The sequence below is a fragment of the Dermatophagoides farinae genome, chromosome 7 (assembly GCF_024713945.1).
Source record: "Dermatophagoides farinae isolate YC_2012a chromosome 7, ASM2471394v1, whole genome shotgun sequence".
Lineage (NCBI taxonomy): Eukaryota > Metazoa > Arthropoda > Arachnida > Sarcoptiformes > Pyroglyphidae > Dermatophagoides > Dermatophagoides farinae.
In genome coordinates, this window is record NC_134683.1 from 3254027 (window position 1) to 3275625 (window position 21599).

The 21599-nt window shown below is 31.8% G+C and overlaps 7 protein-coding genes and 1 long non-coding RNA gene across 11 annotated transcripts; 5 read left to right on the top strand and 3 right to left on the bottom strand.

The window, feature by feature from the left end:
• Window positions 1-13: 13 nt before the first annotated feature.
• Window positions 14-1139, top strand: LOC124496696 (sn-1-specific diacylglycerol lipase ABHD11-like). Its single transcript, XM_047060254.2, has one exon. The coding sequence runs from the start codon at window positions 108-110 to the stop codon at window positions 1038-1040; it is 933 nt and encodes a 310-aa protein (XP_046916210.2). The 5' UTR covers window positions 14-107; the 3' UTR covers window positions 1041-1139.
• Window positions 1140-1219: 80 nt separating this feature from the next.
• by (focal adhesion protein tensin) lies at window positions 1220-7157 on the top strand. The gene is made up of 7 exons (XM_047060178.2): window positions 1220-2785; window positions 3479-3902; window positions 3966-4437; window positions 4502-6057; window positions 6114-6645; window positions 6714-6821; window positions 6882-7157. Exons 1-7 carry the CDS (start codon window positions 2345-2347, stop codon window positions 7015-7017), a joined length of 3669 nt encoding a protein of 1222 aa, XP_046916134.2. The 5' UTR covers window positions 1220-2344; the 3' UTR covers window positions 7018-7157.
• Window positions 7158-7451: 294 nt separating this feature from the next.
• Rab5 (RAS oncogene family member Rab5) lies at window positions 7452-10297 on the top strand. Of its 2 annotated transcripts, XM_075733078.1 has the most exons (5): window positions 7497-8131; window positions 8275-8447; window positions 8535-8748; window positions 8819-8970; window positions 9028-10297. In XM_075733078.1, exons 3-5 carry the CDS (start codon window positions 8568-8570, stop codon window positions 9364-9366), a joined length of 672 nt encoding a protein of 223 aa, XP_075589193.1. In that variant the 5' UTR covers window positions 7497-8131; window positions 8275-8447; window positions 8535-8567; the 3' UTR covers window positions 9367-10297. The 2 variants fall into 2 exon arrangements, with proteins under 2 accessions (XP_075589192.1, XP_075589193.1); XM_075733077.1 differs by having other exon boundaries at window positions 7452-8447.
• Window positions 10298-10451: 154 nt separating this feature from the next.
• Window positions 10452-10915, top strand: LOC124496740 (uncharacterized). Its single transcript, XR_006959379.2, has 2 exons — window positions 10452-10566; window positions 10642-10915. It is a non-coding gene; the product is annotated as an uncharacterized LOC124496740 (long non-coding RNA).
• Window positions 10904-11966, bottom strand: LOC124496734 (uncharacterized). The gene is made up of 3 exons (XM_047060296.2): window positions 11610-11966; window positions 11469-11542; window positions 10904-11375 (listed from the first exon to the last, which is right to left on the bottom strand). The coding sequence occupies exons 1-3, from the start codon at window positions 11674-11676 to the stop codon at window positions 11154-11156; spliced, it is 363 nt and encodes a 120-aa protein (XP_046916252.1). The 5' UTR covers window positions 11677-11966; the 3' UTR covers window positions 10904-11153.
• Window positions 11967-12313: 347 nt separating this feature from the next.
• Window positions 12314-16689, bottom strand: LOC124496649 (oxysterol-binding protein-related protein 3). Its single transcript, XM_047060192.2, has 7 exons — window positions 15905-16689; window positions 15689-15806; window positions 14604-15621; window positions 14049-14528; window positions 13580-13960; window positions 12894-13509; window positions 12314-12824 (listed from the first exon to the last, which is right to left on the bottom strand). The coding sequence occupies exons 2-7, from the start codon at window positions 15779-15781 to the stop codon at window positions 12707-12709; spliced, it is 2706 nt and encodes a 901-aa protein (XP_046916148.2). The 5' UTR covers window positions 15782-15806; window positions 15905-16689; the 3' UTR covers window positions 12314-12706.
• Window positions 16690-17285: 596 nt separating this feature from the next.
• LOC124496664 (protein PALS2) lies at window positions 17286-20412 on the top strand. Of its 3 annotated transcripts, none has more exons than XM_047060210.2 (3): window positions 17286-17705; window positions 18340-19922; window positions 19977-20412. In XM_047060210.2, the coding sequence occupies exons 1-3, from the start codon at window positions 17669-17671 to the stop codon at window positions 20226-20228; spliced, it is 1872 nt and encodes a 623-aa protein (XP_046916166.2). In that variant the 5' UTR covers window positions 17286-17668; the 3' UTR covers window positions 20229-20412. The 3 variants fall into 3 exon arrangements, with proteins under 3 accessions (XP_046916166.2, XP_075589186.1, XP_075589185.1); XM_075733071.1 differs by lacking the exon at window positions 17286-17705 and adding an exon at window positions 17892-18049; XM_075733070.1 differs by lacking the exon at window positions 17286-17705 and adding an exon at window positions 18058-18233.
• On the bottom strand, window positions 20335-21580 carry LOC124496710 (uncharacterized). The gene is made up of 2 exons (XM_047060269.2): window positions 20882-21580; window positions 20335-20814 (listed from the first exon to the last, which is right to left on the bottom strand). The coding sequence occupies exons 1-2, from the start codon at window positions 21146-21148 to the stop codon at window positions 20419-20421; spliced, it is 663 nt and encodes a 220-aa protein (XP_046916225.2). The 5' UTR covers window positions 21149-21580; the 3' UTR covers window positions 20335-20418.
• Window positions 21581-21599: the final 19 nt, after the last annotated feature.

Genomic DNA, 21599 nt, shown 5'->3' on the forward strand with positions numbered 1-21599 from the left:
TTATTATCATCGCCACTATTTCGACCAAAAATGTGTTCCATAGTTATAACAGAGATATTGCGTAAATTAAATCATTCGATCGTTCGAATAATCAATGATAATCGATCATGAATTTTCGATTTAGATTGATGACGACCGGAAATTACTTTCGGCAATCTATCCGCTATGAATCGAATACAGGACCATCACCAGTGCCATTAGCCTTTGTGAAAGCTCAACCAAAATCGATTTCAATAGATTTGAACAAAAAACCGTTACTCAGTTTTCATGGCCTTTTTGGTTCAAAAACAAATTTACGATCATTGATGAATCAAATTTGTGCACGTACAAAACAGCCATGTTATTCATTTGATCTTAGAAATCATGGTGAAAGTCCACATGTTGATGGTGATAAATCAGATATGCGTGCTATGGCATCAGATATTCGCCTCTGGATGGATACAAACCATATTGATCGTGCCGATCTTCTTGGACATAGCCTTGGTGGCCGTGTTATATCACAATTTGCATTCGATTGGCCGGATCGTGTAGATCGATTGATTTTAGTCGATATAAGTCCACTGCCAACATTACCTAAAATTGATTTTCTTACAGAAAATTTTTTTGATTTACTTGAAAATTGTATACAACAATTGCCTGCCGAAATGAATCTAAGTCAAGCTCGTCAACATATCCGTACAATATTGATCGAAAATATTTCGAATACATTTATCGTTGATTTTTTCTTGCTCAATCTTTATCAAGATAATAATGATGGTAAAATTAAATGGCATTTCAATACACGTGCATTGGAAACATTGGTACGAAATCGAATGGCTCATCAATTGGATACAAGTCGACCATTTATGGGTGAATCATTAATTATCTATGGTGAACAATCGGATTATGTACAACCAAATCAATTTGATCAGATTCGAATGGTAATGCCAAAAGTTCAATTTGTTAGTATAGCCAATACTGGTCATTATTTACATGTGGAAAAAGCACAACAATTTATCGATATTTCAGTTGATTTTCTAAAAAAAAATCCGTATAGCTAATTAGGCTAATTATTACCAAATTCTGTTGTTGTCAATTGTTTGTTTTTTGTTATTAATCTTTAATAAAGTTTATCAGATTTTTGATTGTTTTTAGACAAATTTTCAGACAAAACAATCAGTCATTCAGACATCCTACGCCAGCAAAAAAAAACCATTTGTTGCACATATTTTATTCGAATTCTCAATTTAACCCAACCTTGTTGTGTGTTATGGCCAAATATGGCCATTGCAGCCACGGGGTTTTGTTACTCTATATTAATAGTTCCGCGTAATGATAATAATATTTGAGATTCACAAACAAACGCAGGTATTACTTGTATAATATTTGAAAAAAAGACACTTGTTCAGGTTGCCACTTTAAATCAAATGATGATGAAAAAATAAAAGGAATTTTCCCTTTTCAGCTTGTGGATACGCACGCACACACAGTGGGGAATGAGGTAGAATGATGATGATAATAAACAAATGCCATGTTTATTATATAAACACACAACAGAATTTTTGATAAATTTCTATTTTTAGTTTGAATTGAAATGAATTTTGAAAAATTTTATACAACAAATCCTATACTATTAGCTTTTCATTTATTTGTGAAAAGAATCATTCTATTGAATTGAACACAAAATTCATTACAATAAATTTAAAAAAGAAAAAAAATTCACAAATAACACGGTTATTTACAACACATTGAACAAATTGATTGATTTGTTGTTGATCAAAAAAAAAAAAAAAAATCAAACAATAAACAAGCGTAAACGGTTAAAGAGTGGAAGAAAATAACCGAAATTTTTTTTTTTTTTTGCAAATAAAAATACATCATCACCATCATCATCAGTGATGATCATTCATTTTTGTTTGTGGTTTACAACAACGACAACAACGGGACATGATCATCACGAGATCACAACTGAATGTGTGGTTACATTATAACCGTCATCATCATCAACAAATCATTGAATCTCTTTTGTAAAAAGCAACCATTTGTTTGGTGTGTGTGTGTGTGTGTGGGAAAAAAATTCCATATACAGCAAAAAAAAGGGCATCGATCGCGATCGAATGCCATTTTCAACATAACACACACACACACACTGCCCTTTGAGCTTCTATGAATGGAATGACTATGTGGTATGTGTGGTTGTGTGTTGTTCGAGCGGCTTGTATGAATCTTTATTTTTTTTTTTTATTCGATTCTTTATTTGGATCATTTTCATCAAGATTCGAATGATGGTTGATGATGATGATGATAATGATAATGATGATTATATATTACATTTTCTTGGATACCGAAATTATTACCCGAAATAATGGTCATTAATTTTGATTGTTGGAAACATACTATCAAGAAGAAGGGAAAATCTTCAACAGCAAGAAAATCATCTGCATCACCAACACCACCACCACCTCCTCCTTGTCGTCGTCGTCATCATCATCATCATCATCGTCATAAATTGAAATTACGACCACCATCACCTGAATGTTATTGTTCATGTCATCATAATTTTTATCATCACCAACAACAACAACAACATCGTCATCATCATTATCATCGACATCAACCATATCATCTTTCGACATTATTATCATCACAACCAATTATATTGGCGAAAAAATTTCGTCATCTAAGTGGTGATTACAATTATTATTCAACAACAAAATCATCATCAACTCCAACATCAACAGTAACTAATAATAATATCGATAATAACGAATCTAGCCACCTGTATTCATCGCTGCTGAATCCACAGGTATATTATCTAAATCGATTAATTCATTAAAAATATTTAAAATCAAATGACATAGATTGATTGTCAACAGTAGTATAAACACATTTACAAAAAAAAAACCAGGCAACGAGAGAGGATCAATATGTTTTGACAGATCGATTTTTGACAACGAAAAAAAAAACATCCTTCGTTTGCTTGATTATATATTTACATGTTGACAAGGCAACAATAAATAACAACAAGCATTATTATAAAAGGGAAAAAAATTTTTTTTTGTCGCCTATTTGGATTCTCTATATTTGGATCTCTATAGACATATAACACACACACACACACACACGCAAGCATCTAATCGCGACGTGTCTCCTCGATGTGTGTGTGTGCATATGTGCACAATATTTACCATTTGATTATCATTGTGATTTTAGTGAATATACCAGATTTTTTTTTGTCTTGTTTATGATTTAATATTGATTATGATTTGATTTGATTATTATTATCTAAACAAAATCTTGAAAACAAATATTATCATAAACAACCATTTTTTTTTTTTTTTGGCAGCTAAATGTTGTTTTTTTTCCCAACGAAATTTCATACGAATAAATCATTCTTGTCATTGTGTCATGATCTGTATCTGATTGATTGATTGATTGATTTGATTCGATCACTATAGCTGACCTGATTTTTTTTTCTTTGCGATTCTGATTTTATTAGATTCATAAACAAGTTTCTGCTGCTGAATCTATCGATTCTTCATCATCATCATCATCATCATCATTGACATTAGTGAAAGAACGAAATTCGAATCAACATCTGGGCTTGGCTCCATTAACCACCGCCGCCGCTACTACAACATCTGTATTAGATACTAATTTTAGAATCGATTCTCATAATAAACAAGTGAAAACTCATCATCACAATAAAGACCAAAACCAAGAACAAGAATCTTATTACAGTGACATCATAATCTATGATCATCCAGCGATTGCAGGCCAGAATATTGTTGGTGGTGGTAAAATAACAAAGATATCATCAACTGACAAACGACCAAAAAAAGTTGCCCAATTAATTTTGATCCGTTTGGATCCATTTAAATTTGCCATCATGGAACCATTGCAAGTGGATCAACGACTTATCGGTATTGATTGATTGATTGATTGACATTTATTTGACATTTTAATCATAATTATATTCTTGTTAGTATTCTCACTTGTTGATACGTTTACAAAGCTATCGCCAAATAAAATTTTGGAAAATTATCTAAAAAAATTAATTGACGAACAACAACAACAACAACAACAAAATGGTCATCATATAGCGGTTTTCAATCTTGCTGAACCATTACAATTTTATAAAAATACCAACAGCAATGAAATTCTTGCTAATGTTCAACTATTGGAATTTGGTTGGCCTGAACGTCGTGCACCATCATTAGAACGTTTATGTTCCCTATGTAAATCATTGGATTCATGGTTAACACAAAATGATCATAATTTGGCCATAATTTATTCAAAACGTGATCTCAGCCGTGCTAGTCTAGCTATTGCCGTATTTTTACAATATATTGACATCTGTTTAGGCAATGATTCAAATACAACAATGTTTGATTTTGAATCAATGTATAATTATTTCCATTATAATCTGGAGGCCTATCTACAGCCATCACAGAAAAAGTATTTGTAACATTTAAATCTATAAATTGATTGTCGTGATAATTCGAATTTTTTTTTTAATTAGATATGTCAATCATTTCAAGAGCTTATTGAATGGTGATAGCCGAATTAATGTACAAAAACTTCATCTAAATCAAGTGATTATTCATCGTGTGCCAAATTTTGATGGCTGTGGTCGTTCCCGTCCATTCATTAAAATCTATCAAGATTGGCAACTACGATATTCATCACCTGTTGTCGATATTGATAATGAATTTTTAAAACATTGGAATTATATCATATTCGATATACAACCACCATTGAAATTACGTGGTGAAATTCTTATTAAATGTTATCATAAAATTGCTGTGCCTAGCTCCAAAACGGAAATGTTTGCATTCCAATTTCATACGGGTACTTTGGCAACGACCACAGTCAAGTTTAATAAATCAGATTTAGATTGTGCCCTTTATGATCGACGATTACCGGATGATATCTGTGTTGAGCTTGTATTTAATAATGATCAATCGAATCAAATGGAAGAATCCGGTCAAATATCTTATCAAATCATTGATGAAAGTCAAATTATTCGATGTAATTCATTTGAAAATTTTTTCACAACTACAGCGAAAAAAGTTGAATCTCCGTTGGATGCTGATGCCTTCGACGATAAATGTGCGCCACCATTAGAATATACCAAAGGACCTTTAGACGGAAGTCTTTATGCAACTGTATTAAAAAAACCGACTAGTATTGAACCATCGACTGATCAACAGCAATCACCAACGAAACAACCGCAACAGTCTAAAATTGAAAATGAAATCGTTCTCGATGAATTGATTAATGAAATATTCACTGAAATTCAATCATTCCCTGATTTACGAAAAAATTCGGAAACCAAACCGAAGCCGTTACAAACATCGACACCATCCGATAATCTGGAAGAATCGCATTATGATTTTTTAACGAAAAATGGTCATGAACATCCGAATGAAATTCCTGGTAGTGATTTGGGTAAAGAAAATATTGAGCCAATCACAAGTGAACAACAACAGAATCTAGAATGGCTTCAGCGTCAACAACAAAAATTACTTACAATACGTCGAAATCGGCCAAAACAAGCTGCTGAACAACAATTGATTGCCGAATTAAAAACGACAATTAAACAAACACCTCAACATATGATTAACCGTTCAACACCACCTGAAGTGCCAACACGTACATCTAGTCGAAATATTTTTTTTGGTATCATACCTCATTCAGATGATACTGACAATGGTGATTACGGTATCATTCATAAAATACAGAATGGAAATAATCAATTAATTAACGAAGCGACACCCATACAAATCGATGAAATCGATAGCGGCACTGCTGGTGTTAATCAACACGTCGATTCATTGGCTGAAATTCCTACTAGTTCATCTCAGTTTTTGGCCGGACTTAAATTATCTGGATCTGATACACAGCAGCTACGATCTTCGACTCCAGCTTTTCCTGTAAAACAAAAGAATCGAAAATTATCATCATCATTGAAACAAACATTGGATGATGGCCAACAACTACATCGGCATAATGTACCGATGTTCATTCAGGATACATCATCCTATTGGTACAAACCAACTATTTCACGAGAAGAAGGTAAGAATATTCTATTATTTTGATGAGAACACTACTATTAACTATGTTTATGGTAGCTGTTCGCTATCTACAAGATCGGCCACCTGGATCATTTATCATTCGTGATTCGAATTCATTTCCTAATGCATATGGGCTAGCAGTTCGTGTTACACCTGAAGATGCCAGACCGGATCAGGCTTATCCTGTTCGTCATTTCCTTATCGAATCAACCAATAAAGGTGTCCAAATAAAAGGTTGTCCAGAAGAACCGGTGTTTAGCAGTCTAGCTGCATTAGTTTATCAACATTCAATAACCAAAATATCATTACCAATCCAATTGATTATTCCATCATCGGATGATATTGATATTTCAAATTATGGTTCATTATATACGGATAATATTTTACTAAAACAATTCTATGATAACGGAGCAGCTTGTAATGTACTTTATTTTATCACTGATGATGTGGAATCATTGACCGGAAATGCAGCTATAAAAAAAGTTATTGATATAATGATGAACATTAGTGATCGAAAGAAAATTCAGCCAGCAATTATTCATTTCAAAGCATCCAGTAAAGGTATTACATTGACAGACAATAGCCATAGGTAAGTTTGATATAAAATCTGACAAAACAAAACAAAAAAAAATAATAACCTATCATCCATTTGTAAAGGCTATTTTTTCGTCAACATTATCCACTGAAATCGATCAGTTTCTGTTCAATTGATCCGGATAATCGTTCATGGATATATCATTCGGATCATGTACAGCAGCTTCAAAGGTAAATTATAAAAAAAATTCAAAATAACTACTATTTTTAAAAAATATATTTTCTCTCTAGCTATTTATTTGGATTTGTAACACGAAAGAAAAATACACCTTTAGAGAATGAATGTTTAATATTTGGACATTACGAATCAGATCAACCGCCCCATGCAATTGTTGATTTTGTTAATAAATTGTTACATGCATCATAATTTTTTTTTTTTTTTTTTTTTTGATAATAAATGCCATAATGTATTCATTTACAATTTATTAATTTATTTATTTAATATACGTTGTTTATCATAAAACAATGGAATAATAAACGTTCTAATTTCATAATTTAAAAAAAAAATTAATGGTGAACGTCCTCATTGGATGGTTCATCATCCATACCCTATAGCTACTGCTAGCAGTTCTAGCCATTCTACGCAGCATTAATATGTGGGAAACAAAAAAAGGGGGGTTATCATATAATGATAATATATAACCAAATTGGTCAGAAATTTTCATTGAGACTATTTCTATACGTTAAAAGGTAGAAGCATGATATTGAATGTTGAATATTTAAAATGTTACTGTATTTTATCTATTCATTGTGACTATTGCTGGTTGTAATAAAAAAAAAAATAAGTACAGCCCATTTCGAATGAATGTATTTGTCATCAAGAAAATATATCGCATCATCAGTCCACAACCAATGCATACAAAAAGGCTAAGGATTATTTTGTTCTGCTCTTCGTATCTCTATCTGTCTGTCTGTGTGTGTATATGTATATTATTGATAATATATTGTGAGTCGGCCATTTACTGTTTTGGCTTTTTTTGTTGTTAATTTCCATCAACGATTTTTTTATTTCTTATGGTTGAAAAAAAAAATTTAATTTAATAATTAAAATAAAAAAAAAATAATCGTGTTTGAGAGCAAAGGAGAAAAAAAAACGAGATAGAGAGAAAGGTGTCTTGTTGCCTTTTCTGCCCATTTTTTTTGTTGTTGTTTTGTTTTGATTTAATTGGTGATTCGCAATTTTGTTTGTTTTTTTTTTGTTATTTCATCTCAACACAATTCCCATTTTTACATTTATTCATCAACAAAAAAAAAATTGGCTAAAACGTTGATTTTTTTTTGTTTGTTTGTTTGATTCTGATTTTCATTTTTTTCTTTGTCACCATTTCTCTTACCATAATATAACCAACCACCACCACCACCATTCAATAGCACACATCTATCATCGTCATTATCAATATTTTAGCATCAGTCATAATACGACGACGACGACGGCGACAACAACAATAATAATAACTCCTCTTTATCACTCTTTGTGCACGGTGTGTGTGTGTATGTTTGTGTTGTGAATTTTTTTTTCTTTGTCAAAAATTAAACTTCAAAAAAAAAAATACGATTCCATTCCAGATTTTTTTTCTTTTGTGTGTGTATAGCGAATATTATATCTGTGGATTATTTTTTTTAGGCAATTTTAATCATCATTTCATCTGACAAGCAATATTCATCCATTCATTCAATTCATATTGGTCCAATATTTTTTTTCTCTCTACTTTTTCGGTACTTGTGTGATTCTCTCATATGCATTACACATCATATTGATTTCTACGTCATATAATAATAAATTTAATAATAATTTGAGTGAGTTTTTTTTCATCTCTCATTGATGAATAATAATATAATCTAACCAATTTTCATTTCATTTCATATACACAATCAAATACATAGAAAAAAAACCTAACAGACAAAAAACAAACAATAATGGCGAATCGTAATGCACAACAAAGACCAAATGGTGGTGGTGCATCGGCTGGTGGACAGCAAGGAAAAATTTGTCAATTCAAACTTGTTTTGCTTGGTGAATCGGCTGTTGGTAAATCAAGTCTTGTATTACGTTTTGTCAAAGGTCAATTCCATGAATATCAAGAAAGTACTATTGGAGGTATGTTTTCTGGATTTTTCCATTCAATTGGAAAATAACTGTGATTTTTTTTGTAAATTAATAATAACAGCTGCTTTTCTCACACAAACGGTGTGTTTGGATGATACGACTGTTAAATTTGAAATCTGGGATACGGCTGGCCAAGAAAGATATCATAGTTTGGCGCCCATGTATTATCGTGGAGCACAGGCCGCTATCGTTGTCTATGACATTACTAATCAGGTATTTCTTATTTCTATTCTAAATGTTATTTTTTATTTCTAATATTAATTTTTATAGGATACATTTAATCGAGCAAAAACCTGGGTAAAAGAATTACAACGACAAGCGAGTCCAAATATTGTGATCGCATTGGCTGGTAATAAATCCGATTTGAGCAACAAACGTGCAGTTGAAACGGAAGAAGCTCAAGCATATGCCGATGAAAATGGCCTTCTGTTTATGGAAACATCGGCAAAAACCGCCATGAATGTTAATGATATATTTTTGGCTATAGCTAAAAAATTACCTAAAACAGATCAAACAGCTGGTGGTGGTGCTGGTGGTCAATCAGGTGCCGGAAGACGAATCGATCTAAATGATACGCAACAACAATCATCAGGTTGTTGTAAATCTTAAAAAAATCGAAAATAAACACACCACCACCACCCCTTCTATACACATCAAATGACAAGAGTGAATATAAAAAATCATCTGAAAAAATCAACAATAACAAATCAGCGGAACAACTATAAAATACAACTACCCAACAAAACATAAACATTTGGTCTGGTTGTCTTCGTCGAGTCTTTCCACAAACACATACATGATCATCATCCGGTCTGCTACAAAAAAAAAAATTAATTACAAAAAAGCAAATGAATAATCAAGCAAATTAAAAAAAAATCAAAGAAAAAGCAGCAAGACAAGCCCACACAACACCCATCAACCCATGAATATGTTTTACCCGAATGTTTAAAAAATTGTTTTATACTTTATATATATTTATATTAAGAAAAAATTCTTGCTTCATCTTATTAATGCAATGAAGATTATTTAAAAATTGGTGGTAAAAAAAATCAAACTCGTTCACCATCCTTTCTTCAATGAATCGTTTGAATAAATTTGAAATTTTCAATCAATACTTACCCGGAGATACCCATGCATAAACACATACACACACATTCACTCACATACCATTAAATCCAAATGACCAAATTTTGATTCAGATTGACTTGGATAATTATAACATTGTTTTTTTTCCAAGTCTTTTTTTTCGTTTGTTTGGTTAGAATATGAATTTTACACTTGATGATGATTATTATACACAAACAAATACATACACACAAGGAAAACAAACAAACAAACAAAAAAACGGGCTCCATTTAATTTGCTCTTTTTATTATTCGAAAATAGTTGATTCTTTTATTTTTTCATTAATTTTCATTTCAATTTTTTTTCCACAATATTAATGATGAATTCCGATAACAATGGATTCGAATGATGATGATGATAATAATTAATTAAAAACAAATTATATAAATGATGAATAATAATGAATTATATTTAGCAATTATTATAATAATGAAAAATGATTTTTTTGGAATTTTTATTCGAACAAAAAAATTGGAAAAAAATTTTTGAATTTAACAATGTATAATACGATTTTCCTTTCATATAGAACGTTACATGTGTGTGTGAAAATTTTTTTTTAGAAAATTTCCTTTTCCTGACACTGTGTGTGCTTTGGTTTTGGTCAATGTTGAGCAGTGTATGTGTGTGTGTGTGGTGAAACATCGCACGTTATTCTAAAAAATTTAATCGAAAATGCGGGCCAAGGTATGGTTTTTTTTAATTTTTTTAATTTAAAATTTCTAAAAAAATTAATTTTATTTGTTTTGTAAATGAAAACAGTGGCGTAAGAAACGAATGCGAAGGTTGAAACGAAAACGTAGGAAGATGAGGGAAAGGTCCAAGTAGACCATCATCCATGCCGATTTTGGACATCATCATCATTAGATTTTAAGAATGTAATTTTCGATAAACTTATATTCTGATTCTCGAAAAAAAATGATTCCAATATAATCGGCTTCAATTCTCTCTTACAATGATTGAACATTATGTATTCTTTCATATTGAATTTTGAAAAAAACCTAAAATCTTGAAATAAAACTTCTTTTGAACCAAATTTCTTTTATTATTTGTCAAAATAAAATCATTATATATGAACAATAGGAATAAAGATATGGCAGAACAAAACAAGACTTCGTGAATAAATTGGATGAATCAAAAGAAAAAATGATGATAATGATATTGACCATGATGGAATGTGGAATGAAATGTTTTCGATGATGAATAATGTGGATGTTGATAAAAATTTTTTTTTTGGAATTTTTTAAACATTTTTTCTTGTGAAAACAAAAAATTTACACCTTTTCCTCATGTGATGGTGGTGAATCATCCTGATCAATATCTGCTGCCGAATACATTGTTGGCTGTGCAATTCCATGATAAGCTTTTCCATTTTCACGCATTGTTTTCAGACCGGCCATAACACCACTACCGACAACAATAAATAGACCGAATACTAATAAAAATGGTCCTAATAATCGTGGTACACTGGATCCAATATAACGATCATAATTATCCTATATATATATCGAAGTAGAGGAGTGGACAAACCAAAAAAAAAAAAAATTTGAATCAGTCATGATTTGATGAGTTTTATTTGGAATATTTACATCATAGTTTGGTGGTGTGATTTCCGTATACGCGATACCAGATACAATCGCGCCCGATACAATGAAAATTAGACCTATTTTTTTTGGTGATGAAACATACAAATTCATGATCGGCAATACAGAATAATGAATAATAATTACCGATAATGATGGCACCGATGGCCAACACTAATGATGAATCAACTTTGGATTCTCCGTATTGTTTCATTTTGTTTTCCGATTCTTAAATTGTTGTATTGTTTGTAAAATGGTTCGAAATTTTTGAATTTGCAATTATGTTTAGAAGAATAACAAAAACAAATACAAAAAAAGAAAATTTTCACTCAATCAATTAGATTTAGATGAATATGTGACCGTAAAATAATAGATTGCGTCGTTTTTTTTGGTTGGAAAACAAAAAAAAATGTTGATAATGTCCCAACTTTGTTGCAATAATAATAATAATAATCCAACGCTACTATCGGGCCGAGATTTGTAAATTTTTTTCTTTAATCATTTTGGTCGCCATTAGTAATCTTTACAACAATCAACGATCATTGCTTGTTGATCATAACGGATTATTATCAACCTGCAGAGAGACAAATATAACCAAAATTTATCCCTGGTTACCATGATTCAATAGATAATGTTGATGATTATGGTCGTCATGATGGTCACACCTTTTTTTTCAATTCAATAAAATTGACATCGTTTCCTTAGTGATCATCACCATTTAATGATCGTAATGTTGTTGATGATAAAAAAAAACAAGCATCACCAATGATTCATTGATCATTCTTGTAGCCAACAAGAAAAAAAACAAAACAAATCAATCATTATGTGAATCAAGATAAACAAACTTCAACTTTGGAAAAAATACTTTTTTTATTTATTTATTTGATTTTGGATTATTGTTTTGTCCAAAAACAGCTTTTGTTAAAAAATTGGCAGACAACGAAAAAAAAACAAAATACACACACACACAGCCCCGTTCAATCAATAAATTCCAATTCAAAATTCCAATTCAAATTACAAACAAACAAGATAAAAAGAATAAGATAATTGAAAAAAATATATATTTAACCTATGCCTGTAAACAACAGTAACAATCAAAAAAAAAATTAATAAGAAAATGGAAGCCAAGAATCATTCAATTTATATTAATAATAATAATCAATAATCACGGATGGTGTGTATGTATGTATGTAATTGTTTATCCAATTATTATTAGTTGACTAGAATCATAATTCAAGCTCTCTCTACCATAATCGAACAAAATCGATTCCATCAAAATGATTCGCACGTGAATCCCAATATTGATTGTTAAATGTATAAATATCCGTTGCTTCATCATTTTTATTACCATTTAGTTGTTTACTGAGTGGAGAGAATTTAATTTTTTTTTATTATTTATTATAAAATGTTTAGAAATCTTATAGCGCTTACCTGAACCAAAGTGGTAAATGAGTTTCACCGTTCGTTTCTTGCATTTTACGCCGTTCACGTTGTTGTTGTTCAAGTTCTGATTTGATCGTTTCGGCTCGTTGTACATCACCTTCTTCTAGAGCACGTTGATCTGTTCTAAATCGTGTATCTGTTGGTGGTAACCAAGGCTTTTCATTATCAATTAATTCATTTAATTCAATAGCAAATCTAGTGAAACCATAATATGCTTCATAATTATCGGGCATTGTACCGGCACGCCATATACAACGAGATCCAGCATAAACCGATTCATTCCAACGGCCTCGTATACGTTCAATAATCTGACCACGACTATTCATAACCATACCATGGATTTCATTCTGACTACCAGACCAATAGCTAGCTTTATCGAATGTTATCTTACAAGTTAGCTGATCATTGAGGCCATTACCCATTTCAGTTATCGTCAATTCACCATAGATATCAACATAACGTTCACCTTTGAAAAGGTTATGTACACAAGTGGTTATCTTATTCCATTTATAATGACTTTTTGATGGTCGCAATACAACATTCACCGTTCCTATCGGTATAATTTCCATTGATTTACCCCAGAATTTTGTCTTTACTCTCATATCTAATAAGTTAGAAATATTTCAATTAAAAAATAATAATGGAAAAGAAAATAAAAAAAATCAATAAATAACCTTGCCAAAAAACATAATTTTTTGAATCAGCATGACAAGCGGAAATCGGTGGATGATGGCTAACCTGTTCACCAATAAAACGAAAACCTTTATCATCACGAACACATTCATATGTTTCGCCTAATAATGGATTGAATGGTTTATGACCAACACGATAATAGGATGAACTATACGATGAAATGGCAAATGCGGCCATCATCAGCATTCGTTGACAAGGATCATCGATCATTGCTGCTGCCATATCTAACAATTCACAATATTCCAATTCTTCGCATAGTCGTTGCAATAGATTCAATGGTTCATTGATCGTAACAGGCATGGATATTTTGGATAAATCTTTACCAATATTCTTTCGCAACAAGCTCCAAAGACTAATATCATCTAATAAACAATTGAATATGAATATGTTGAGAATAATTTCGCTGTTCTCTCAATGTGTTTGATTGACATGGTTTTTTTTAAAACTCACTTGTAGGTTCAACACTTGGTAATCGGGTTCTTCGTTTTACTGCCAAAAGTTGTTCCGATTTTAGGCAACAATTATTTTGTTTGTGGCTATCTTCACTAAAATCAGTTACAATACTTTCATCATCTTCATCTTCGATCGATGATGATGATGATGATGATGAATTATAATCATCAGATGAACGATTTGGTTGTCCAAGAAAACCAACATCATCTTCGGCATCATGGTATTCGGAAATACTCATCACAGACGTTTCATCCATCGAATATGTTCGATGATAAGGCGATTGTTGCTGTTGTTGTTCACTACTGGTGAATACATCTTCATCACCACCATCTCCATCATCATCAGCATCATGATGAACTGTAGATTTATCGAATGAAATTCGTATTGATTTCGATCGTTCTTCACTATCATCATCTTGTTTTTCATTATAGTTGATATCTTGTATCGATTTCAATAGCTGTCTAAAATTATTGTTAACTAGATTGAAAGAGGAATAGAAAAAAAAACTTAATATTAATTCTCAGTCCAAAGTCGATATATTCATTCATTTACTTTCATTTGCCAATTGAACAAAATCTTTCATGGCTACATTCTTGGTCATAGTTGTAATTGATTGATTATCACAAGCAGTAGTAGCAGCAGCAGCAGTCGTTAAATCATCATCGGTTAATGATGGATGTGAAATACTTAGAAACGATTGTTGCTGTAATGAGAATTTAGGCTGACCATTTTGATCATGATCTTTGGATTTATTTTTATTCTTCGATCTATGTAGATGAAATCGTAGAAGTTTCGATGATTTTTTTGTATATTTATATGTTTCAAGATCACCAATGCAAGGAACACAAGCCGATGCGTTTGCCGGTGCGGTTTCAATAAATTTGAGCAATGAACTTAGTTTGATCAATTTTTCTTGTATTTTACCTACATTTAAATTAGATTGATTGTGCAACGACAATGATGATTGTGAAGATAATTTATCACATTTTTGAATAAGGGATTGGCCGGATGAAGTTGTCGGACTTTTTAGCCGATTTTGCTGAAGGCATAATGATGAATTAATTGAATCTTCGGTGATTGAAGCTAATGCAGCATGATTATCGTTACCAGTACTACCGAATGCAATTTCATGTTGTCGTGCTAATCGATGTGTTCGCAGTGCATGCACCCATTGGCTATAATCTTCTTTTTTGGCTTTCAAATGGAATATTCCAGAATCTGAATCAATATCGATACGACGACTAGATGGTTTGCATGAAATGACAGATAATCCAATATCGGTCGAACCATGTAGTTTTCGTTTCTGCCAATCATTGATATTTTTTGCATACGATAATATACCACTGTCTAGATGAAAATATCGTTTATGCCAACCTTTTAATGGGCGTTTTCGACGTTTCAATATATAACCAGTGAATAATGGTGGTTTATGTTCGATGGTTTTTTTATCCGATGGTTGATGGCCATTTTTAAGGCCTTCCAATATATGCCATTTGTTCGATGGTTGCTGCTGCTGCTGAAGTTGATGATTGTCTGTGATTAAATCACAATTAGATTGATCATAATATTCCTACAAAAAAAAATAAAATAAATGATCAATTTAATAGCATCTAAATTGTTTATAAAATCATCTTTACCTGATTATCAATATCGATCGATGAAGCCATGGCTGGTTGCTGCTGTAAAATAATGTTATTATTATTGATTTCATTCACATTCGATTCCATCATTCTTAATCTTATTTTTTTTTCGTAACTGTTTTAATAAATTGAATAAATAAATAAAAAAAACAAAACAATTATCATGCAAAGTGAATAAAGAGAAAAAAATTTGAAACAAAATAGCTCTCTTACTAGCTTAGTATTGGTAGTATATAGATTAATTATTAAATATATGAAATTCGATACCAGCCAAGATTATAATTTTGATTTTGCCATTGACGTGTGTAGTGTTTGGTGATGATGATGGTGGTGGTGGTGATGAAATTGATGATGAAGATGATGATGAGAATGATGATATCATTTTATTTCATCGGCCATGGTCATTATAATTGTGATATACAATTTATACAATGATTTTGTTATGTTTCCGAATGCCAACACACTATATAAAAAATATATATCGACACGTAGATAGTAATGACAAAGGATAAAATGAAAGGAGAAGAAAAAAAATCCAAATCATCACCCATAAAAATAATGGGTGAACAAGGCGAAATACAAACACACATACACACACACGAAGACAAAATTTTCTTTTTTTTTCTTTTCTTTCGTTTTTGCCGTGTTTGTGTGTGCACAACAACAATGGCAACAATAAAAATGAAAAAAATAAATCAGTCAGGCAAGCAGCCAAGGAAGTGTTTTAGGATTCATTTCATTTTTTTTTTCATTCATTAAAATGGTAATGGTAATAAATATTTGGACAATTTTGTTATGTGAGTAACAAGAATATCCAAATTGGTTTCAATGTATGAGTATTTTTTTTTGTATCTTATACTTCTCTCTCTGTGTGTGTATATGTCGTTGTTTTGTAGTTTATGAGTCGATGCGTAAAAAAAAATAAATTGAAAAAGATGTCGACGCGTCCAACAATCATTGATTTGATGATGAATATGATCATGGAGAATAATAATCAGGTAATCATCATCATCATCATAGAGAGAGAGAGAGAGAGAGAGAGAGAGAGAGAGAGAGAGAGAGAGAGAGAGAGAGAGAGAGAGAGAGAGAGAGAGAGAGAGAGAGAGAGAGAGAGAGAGAGAGAGAGAGAGAGAGAGAGAGAGAGAGAGAGAGAGAGAGAGAGAGAGTAATTTAATTGAAAATGAACAAACAAACAAAATGAAATTCTAAATGGGATTGATATATTTTTTGAGTTGAAATTGAAATCAAAAGTGGTTACGCGCACATATTTCTTCTTCCTTTTATTGTTGGTGGTGGTGATTGTGATGGATTGATTGAAATTGAATACCACCTCTTATGGCTAATTTGATTAATGTTTTTTTTTTGGTTGGTTGTTGGATTCTCAATTTCAATATGACATGTATATGGCGCCCACATATAAACATAGACACGCGGTGAGCATTTCGCAACCGAATTCTTTTTTACACCTGTTCGAATATTCGTAAAACATTTATTTATCAACATATGTATGAGTGTAGTGGTGGTGGTGGCGGTATTGTTTGTTTATATACCGGTTAAATGAGTTACCTGATTGTTTGAATGGCCACTACTTTTTTTTCGGTCCGATACAAATAGTATGGTATAGTTGATGATCACAATTGAAGCCATTATCTTTATTGTCGTGGTGGTGGTGGTCGTCGTGGTAGATCCATTGAGTTGATTGTTCAATGTTGTATGGTGGTCATACAAGATACCATGGATACGATTACCATAACTACTGAATAGTATGTGGCCATTCACATTCGAATCTTCATCCAGTAAAGGCCTATTTACAAGGGCCTAGCCATTTTTTTTTTTTGTTTATTGTTTTATTTGATGAAAAGAAAAAAAGTTCGATTCTTTGATGCCTTAATTTTTTTTGTTGTATGAATTCTATCAATTCTGAATATTAATTTTAATACAATATTCGATTAATATCAATTCAATGCCTTGAAAATAATGCCTGAATCAACCGGAAAATCAAATGGTCGAAAATGTAAGTATATATTAGGAATTGTATGAAATGTTAAGTATCCTGTCTCTGTATATATAAATGGCATCCATCCACCAAATCCATCGATGTGTGAATGTGACTCACTCCTCGTATATGATGATGAATGGTGGTTGGATACACCATCTTCATCGATTGTGGTTAAGCTAGTTTTTTTTTCGCCATGGAGCTATAGACACACACACACACACACACAATACAACAATTGATGTTTGAGCTTAATAACACACACACACACACACACACATGATGATGATGATGCTACGTGGTTGTCCATTATCATCAACAACATCATTGGAATAGGGCGTGTGTTGAAATATTTATTACAGGTGTGTCTCATGTGTGCCATTAATTCAATCATTGTTTCAAGAAAAAGAGACAAAACTTGATTTATGTTTCTATTGATTGTTGTCACCATTAGTTGTTTTGAGTTGTTTTTTTTTGTTTTTGTTTTTGTTTTTATAACAACGACAAATTTACTCAACCGATTCATTGACACATCCCATCTATTTGGTTGCCTTGACGATATTCAATTTGAATTTTTCTTCTTATTTGTTGATTTATTCATAACTAATCGACCCTCTCTCTCTCTCTTTCTTTTTCCTATGTTACTTACTAGCCGCCTATGATACTTTACGGGCAAGTTTTGAAGTATTAAATGATCAATCAGATAATCCACAAATAGCCGATGATAATAAAGCCGATTGTATTAGTACAACCGATATCGATTTTCTTAAAGGTCTTATTGAATCTCCGGTGGTAAAAAATTTATTAAGAGTACAAGAACGTCTTGAAGAAACAGCCGAACGTATACGACAAAATCAACAACAAAATGATCAATGGTTTAATGATGCACGAACGATCGTAGAAGAAGTAAAATCTATTTGCCGCCAACCACAAATGTTACGACATAATCCAAAAGAAGCAAAAGAATTATCACGTTTATTGGATGATCCACATATTGATGCATTGATAGAATCACATGATCGTATTGCTCAAAAAGATTATCGTGAAACAAAATTAGCGGCCGAAGAAGAATACGAAATGGATGTAATGAATGGTAATAATTGTGTAGATGGTGATATGGCAATGATAGGATCTACACATAACGATATTGCAACCAGTGCCATACGAATGGTCGGTATACGTAAATCAAAAAATGAACCATTAGGCATGACAGTAAAAGTTGAAGATGGTCTAGTTGTCATTGCCAGGATATTAGCCGGTGGTTTAATTGAAAAACAAGGCTTATTACATGTGGGCGATATTATATTAGAAGTAAATGGACAGGAAATTGATTCACCCGAACAATTACAGGAAGAACTTCGAAAATCTGATGAATCGGTCATTTTTAAAATATCACCATCAGCAAAGGATCCGGTTCCAGCATCAGCATGTTTTATGAGAGCATTATTTTCTTATGATCCAAACCAGGATCGTTTACTTCCTTGCAAAGAAGTTGGCATCTTATTCAAACAAGGTGACATATTAGAAGTATTGAATCAAGAGGATCCAAATTGGTGGCAAGCACGTCGTGTTGATTCACCAAATAGTCGTGCCGGTTTAATACCATCACAAGAACTCGAAGAAAGACGACGAGCATTTGTACGACCAGAATTTGATTATGCAACCAAAACAAGTATATGTGGTACGAAAATAACGAAAAAGAAGAAAAAAGAAATGTATCATCTACAATCGAATTTTGAATTTGATAAAGCAGAATTATGTCTATATGAAGAAGTGTGTCGTACACCACCATTCGAACGTAAAACATTGATACTAATCGGTGCACAAGGTGTTGGCCGTGGACAATTAAAAACTCGTATGGTTAATTATGATGGTGAAAGATTTGAGATTCCATTACCACATACATCAAGGCCAATTCGTGTTGGTGAAAATGATGGTCGTCATTATTATTTTGTATCACGTGAACAAATGGAAAAAGAAATTTCTGAAGGTAAATACCTTGAATATGGTGAATATCAAGGCCATCTTTATGGAACAAAATTAGATACAATACGAAATGTTATCAGATCGGGTAAAATGTGTGTAATTGATCCGAATCCACAATGTTTGAAATTGTTAAAAAATGCTGAATTTATGCCCTATGTTGTATTCATCGCTGCACCGGCATTGGATCAACTTCGTTATATAAATGAAATGAATCGAAGTAATACATACGGGTCTCGTACATATTATACGGTAAGCTCAAATTCCTTTAGTCCAATTTCCAATGATTAATTTTTATCATTATAGTTTGATCGAGCAGTCGGACGATCTAGACGTGGTCGTACAATGCAAAGTTTAGCTGAATTCTATGAAGATGAAGATCTACAAGTAACCATTGAAGAATCGGCAAGAATTCAACGATTATATGAAAGATATTTTGATTTGACTATTATCAATAATAATTATGATAAAACATTTGAATTATTAAGAGAAGCGGTGGATAGTCTATCGATTGAACATCAATGGGTACCGATCAATTGGATATATAATAGTGATTAATGAACGACAATTGAACAGATTTTGTTTTTTTGTTTTTTGACATTTTCATTATTCTCTTTCTCTTTGCATAATATCATTATTTTTTCGATAAAAAAAACATGACATGTGAAAAAAAGCATTAATATTATTAATCAAATATAAATAAATAAAAATTCAGACACTGTGTATTTACAGATGTTTAAAAGATTGATCATTGCATTCGATGATTGCCATTGCCGTTGAATACAATTGATTTGATTGCCGTTTCACTTAATGAATAAATAATTGATTTCTCTTCACTGGTTGTCATCATTGGATTATTATTAATGGTGGCGGTGGTTGATGATTCGTGGCCATTCGTTTCACAATTACGTAATGAATTCAATTTAATAATGTCATGTACATATCTAGGACGTTGCATTGATACACCACGAGATTTAAGTTCATTTTCTAATTGTAAAATATATTGACAAACAACGGATGAGGATAGGCCAGCATTGGATGATGAATTGGATCTATTCGAATCAATTTGTCGGCCATTTGGCAATGTTTGATTTTGGTGTTCTGAACCGGTTAGATTGGAATTTTCATCAAGTAAAACACAAAGCTAATCAACAAAAAAAAAGAATGTTAAAAATCTAATTTAGATAGTTATTGAATCAAGAATGCCTTACCTGTTTAAGAGAGAGATTCTCTTTTACCAATTCAAATTGTTTCTGTTCCAAATAGTTAAGTTTCTGTTTTAATGAATTCCAATTCATTGATTGTTTACTATTGAATTGCCGTACAAATTGTCGAGCATAATTTCGTTCATCATCAAGAAATAGGATCAATTCTTTCATTTCATTATTCTCTTTCATTAAATCGATAAGTTTTTGTTTCAATTCAAGAATTTCTTCATCACGTTTATCCATTTTGTTGTTATGGATCGATTCGGGCATTTGTAATATATGAATGTTTCTTTTTGTCGTTGTTGTTGTTGTTGATTTGTTTCACTCTTGAAAAGGGCAACGTATTTTTCATCGACCACTTATAGCATCATTGATGACATCGACCTCATCATCAACATCAACAGTATAGTTTGAGGCATCACCAGTAATCATTCAACCAGTGTTACCTGTGATCCCGATATGTTTTGGTCATTGAAGAAAAAAAAAACTTGCTTCTTGCATAGCATGGTATGCAAGGTGGAGCGCTCATAAAATGGTGCAGGTAGATTTATTATTTTTTTCACATATTGATCAACATTATAATGGTCGTGTATGGTCGTTTTTGTGCGTGTGCTACAACGATATTCTATGGACAGTCCAAATATTCAGAAAAAAAACAGGTTAGTTCATAATTATCAATAACCAAATCAAATGGCCTCGGGACACTGGTGTTCGAAAAAAA

Coding starts and splice junctions, on each gene's coding strand:
- by (XM_047060178.2), top strand. CDS start 2,345: ATGGTCATTAATTTTGATTGTTGGAAACATACTATCAAGAAGAAGGGA. Junction 2,786..3,478: donor CATCGCTGCTGAATCCACAG/GTATATTATCTA, acceptor TGATTTTATTAG/ATTCATAAACAAGTTTCTGC. Junction 3,903..3,965: donor AGTGGATCAACGACTTATCG/GTATTGATTGAT, acceptor TATTCTTGTTAG/TATTCTCACTTGTTGATACG.
- LOC124496649 (XM_047060192.2), bottom strand. CDS start 15,781: ATGATGGAATCGAATGTGAATGAAATCAATAATAATAACATTATTTTA. Junction 14,529..14,603: donor TGTTCAATTGGCAAATGAAA/GTAAATGAATGA, acceptor CTTTCAATCTAG/TTAACAATAATTTTAGACAG. Junction 12,825..12,893: donor CATTTACCACTTTGGTTCAG/GTAAGCGCTATA, acceptor CTCTCCACTCAG/TAAACAACTAAATGGTAATA.
- Rab5 (XM_075733077.1), top strand. CDS start 8,568: ATGGCGAATCGTAATGCACAACAAAGACCAAATGGTGGTGGTGCATCG. Junction 8,749..8,818: donor TCAAGAAAGTACTATTGGAG/GTATGTTTTCTG, acceptor TAATAATAACAG/CTGCTTTTCTCACACAAACG. Junction 8,971..9,027: donor TCTATGACATTACTAATCAG/GTATTTCTTATT, acceptor TAATTTTTATAG/GATACATTTAATCGAGCAAA.
- LOC124496710 (XM_047060269.2), bottom strand. CDS start 21,148: ATGCCCGAATCGATCCATAACAACAAAATGGATAAACGTGATGAAGAA. Junction 20,815..20,881: donor AGAATCTCTCTCTTAAACAG/GTAAGGCATTCT, acceptor TTTGTTGATTAG/CTTTGTGTTTTACTTGATGA.
- LOC124496664 (XM_075733070.1), top strand. CDS start 18,113: ATGTTTCTATTGATTGTTGTCACCATTAGTTGTTTTGAGTTGTTTTTT. Junction 18,234..18,339: donor TGACACATCCCATCTATTTG/GTTGCCTTGACG, acceptor GTTACTTACTAG/CCGCCTATGATACTTTACGG. Junction 19,923..19,976: donor GGTCTCGTACATATTATACG/GTAAGCTCAAAT, acceptor TTATCATTATAG/TTTGATCGAGCAGTCGGACG.
- LOC124496734 (XM_047060296.2), bottom strand. CDS start 11,676: ATGAAACAATACGGAGAATCCAAAGTTGATTCATCATTAGTGTTGGCC. Junction 11,543..11,609: donor CATCGGTGCCATCATTATCG/GTAATTATTATT, acceptor CAAAAAAAATAG/GTCTAATTTTCATTGTATCG. Junction 11,376..11,468: donor TCACACCACCAAACTATGAT/GTAAATATTCCA, acceptor ATATATATATAG/GATAATTATGATCGTTATAT.
- LOC124496696 (XM_047060254.2), top strand. CDS start 108: ATGAATTTTCGATTTAGATTGATGACGACCGGAAATTACTTTCGGCAA.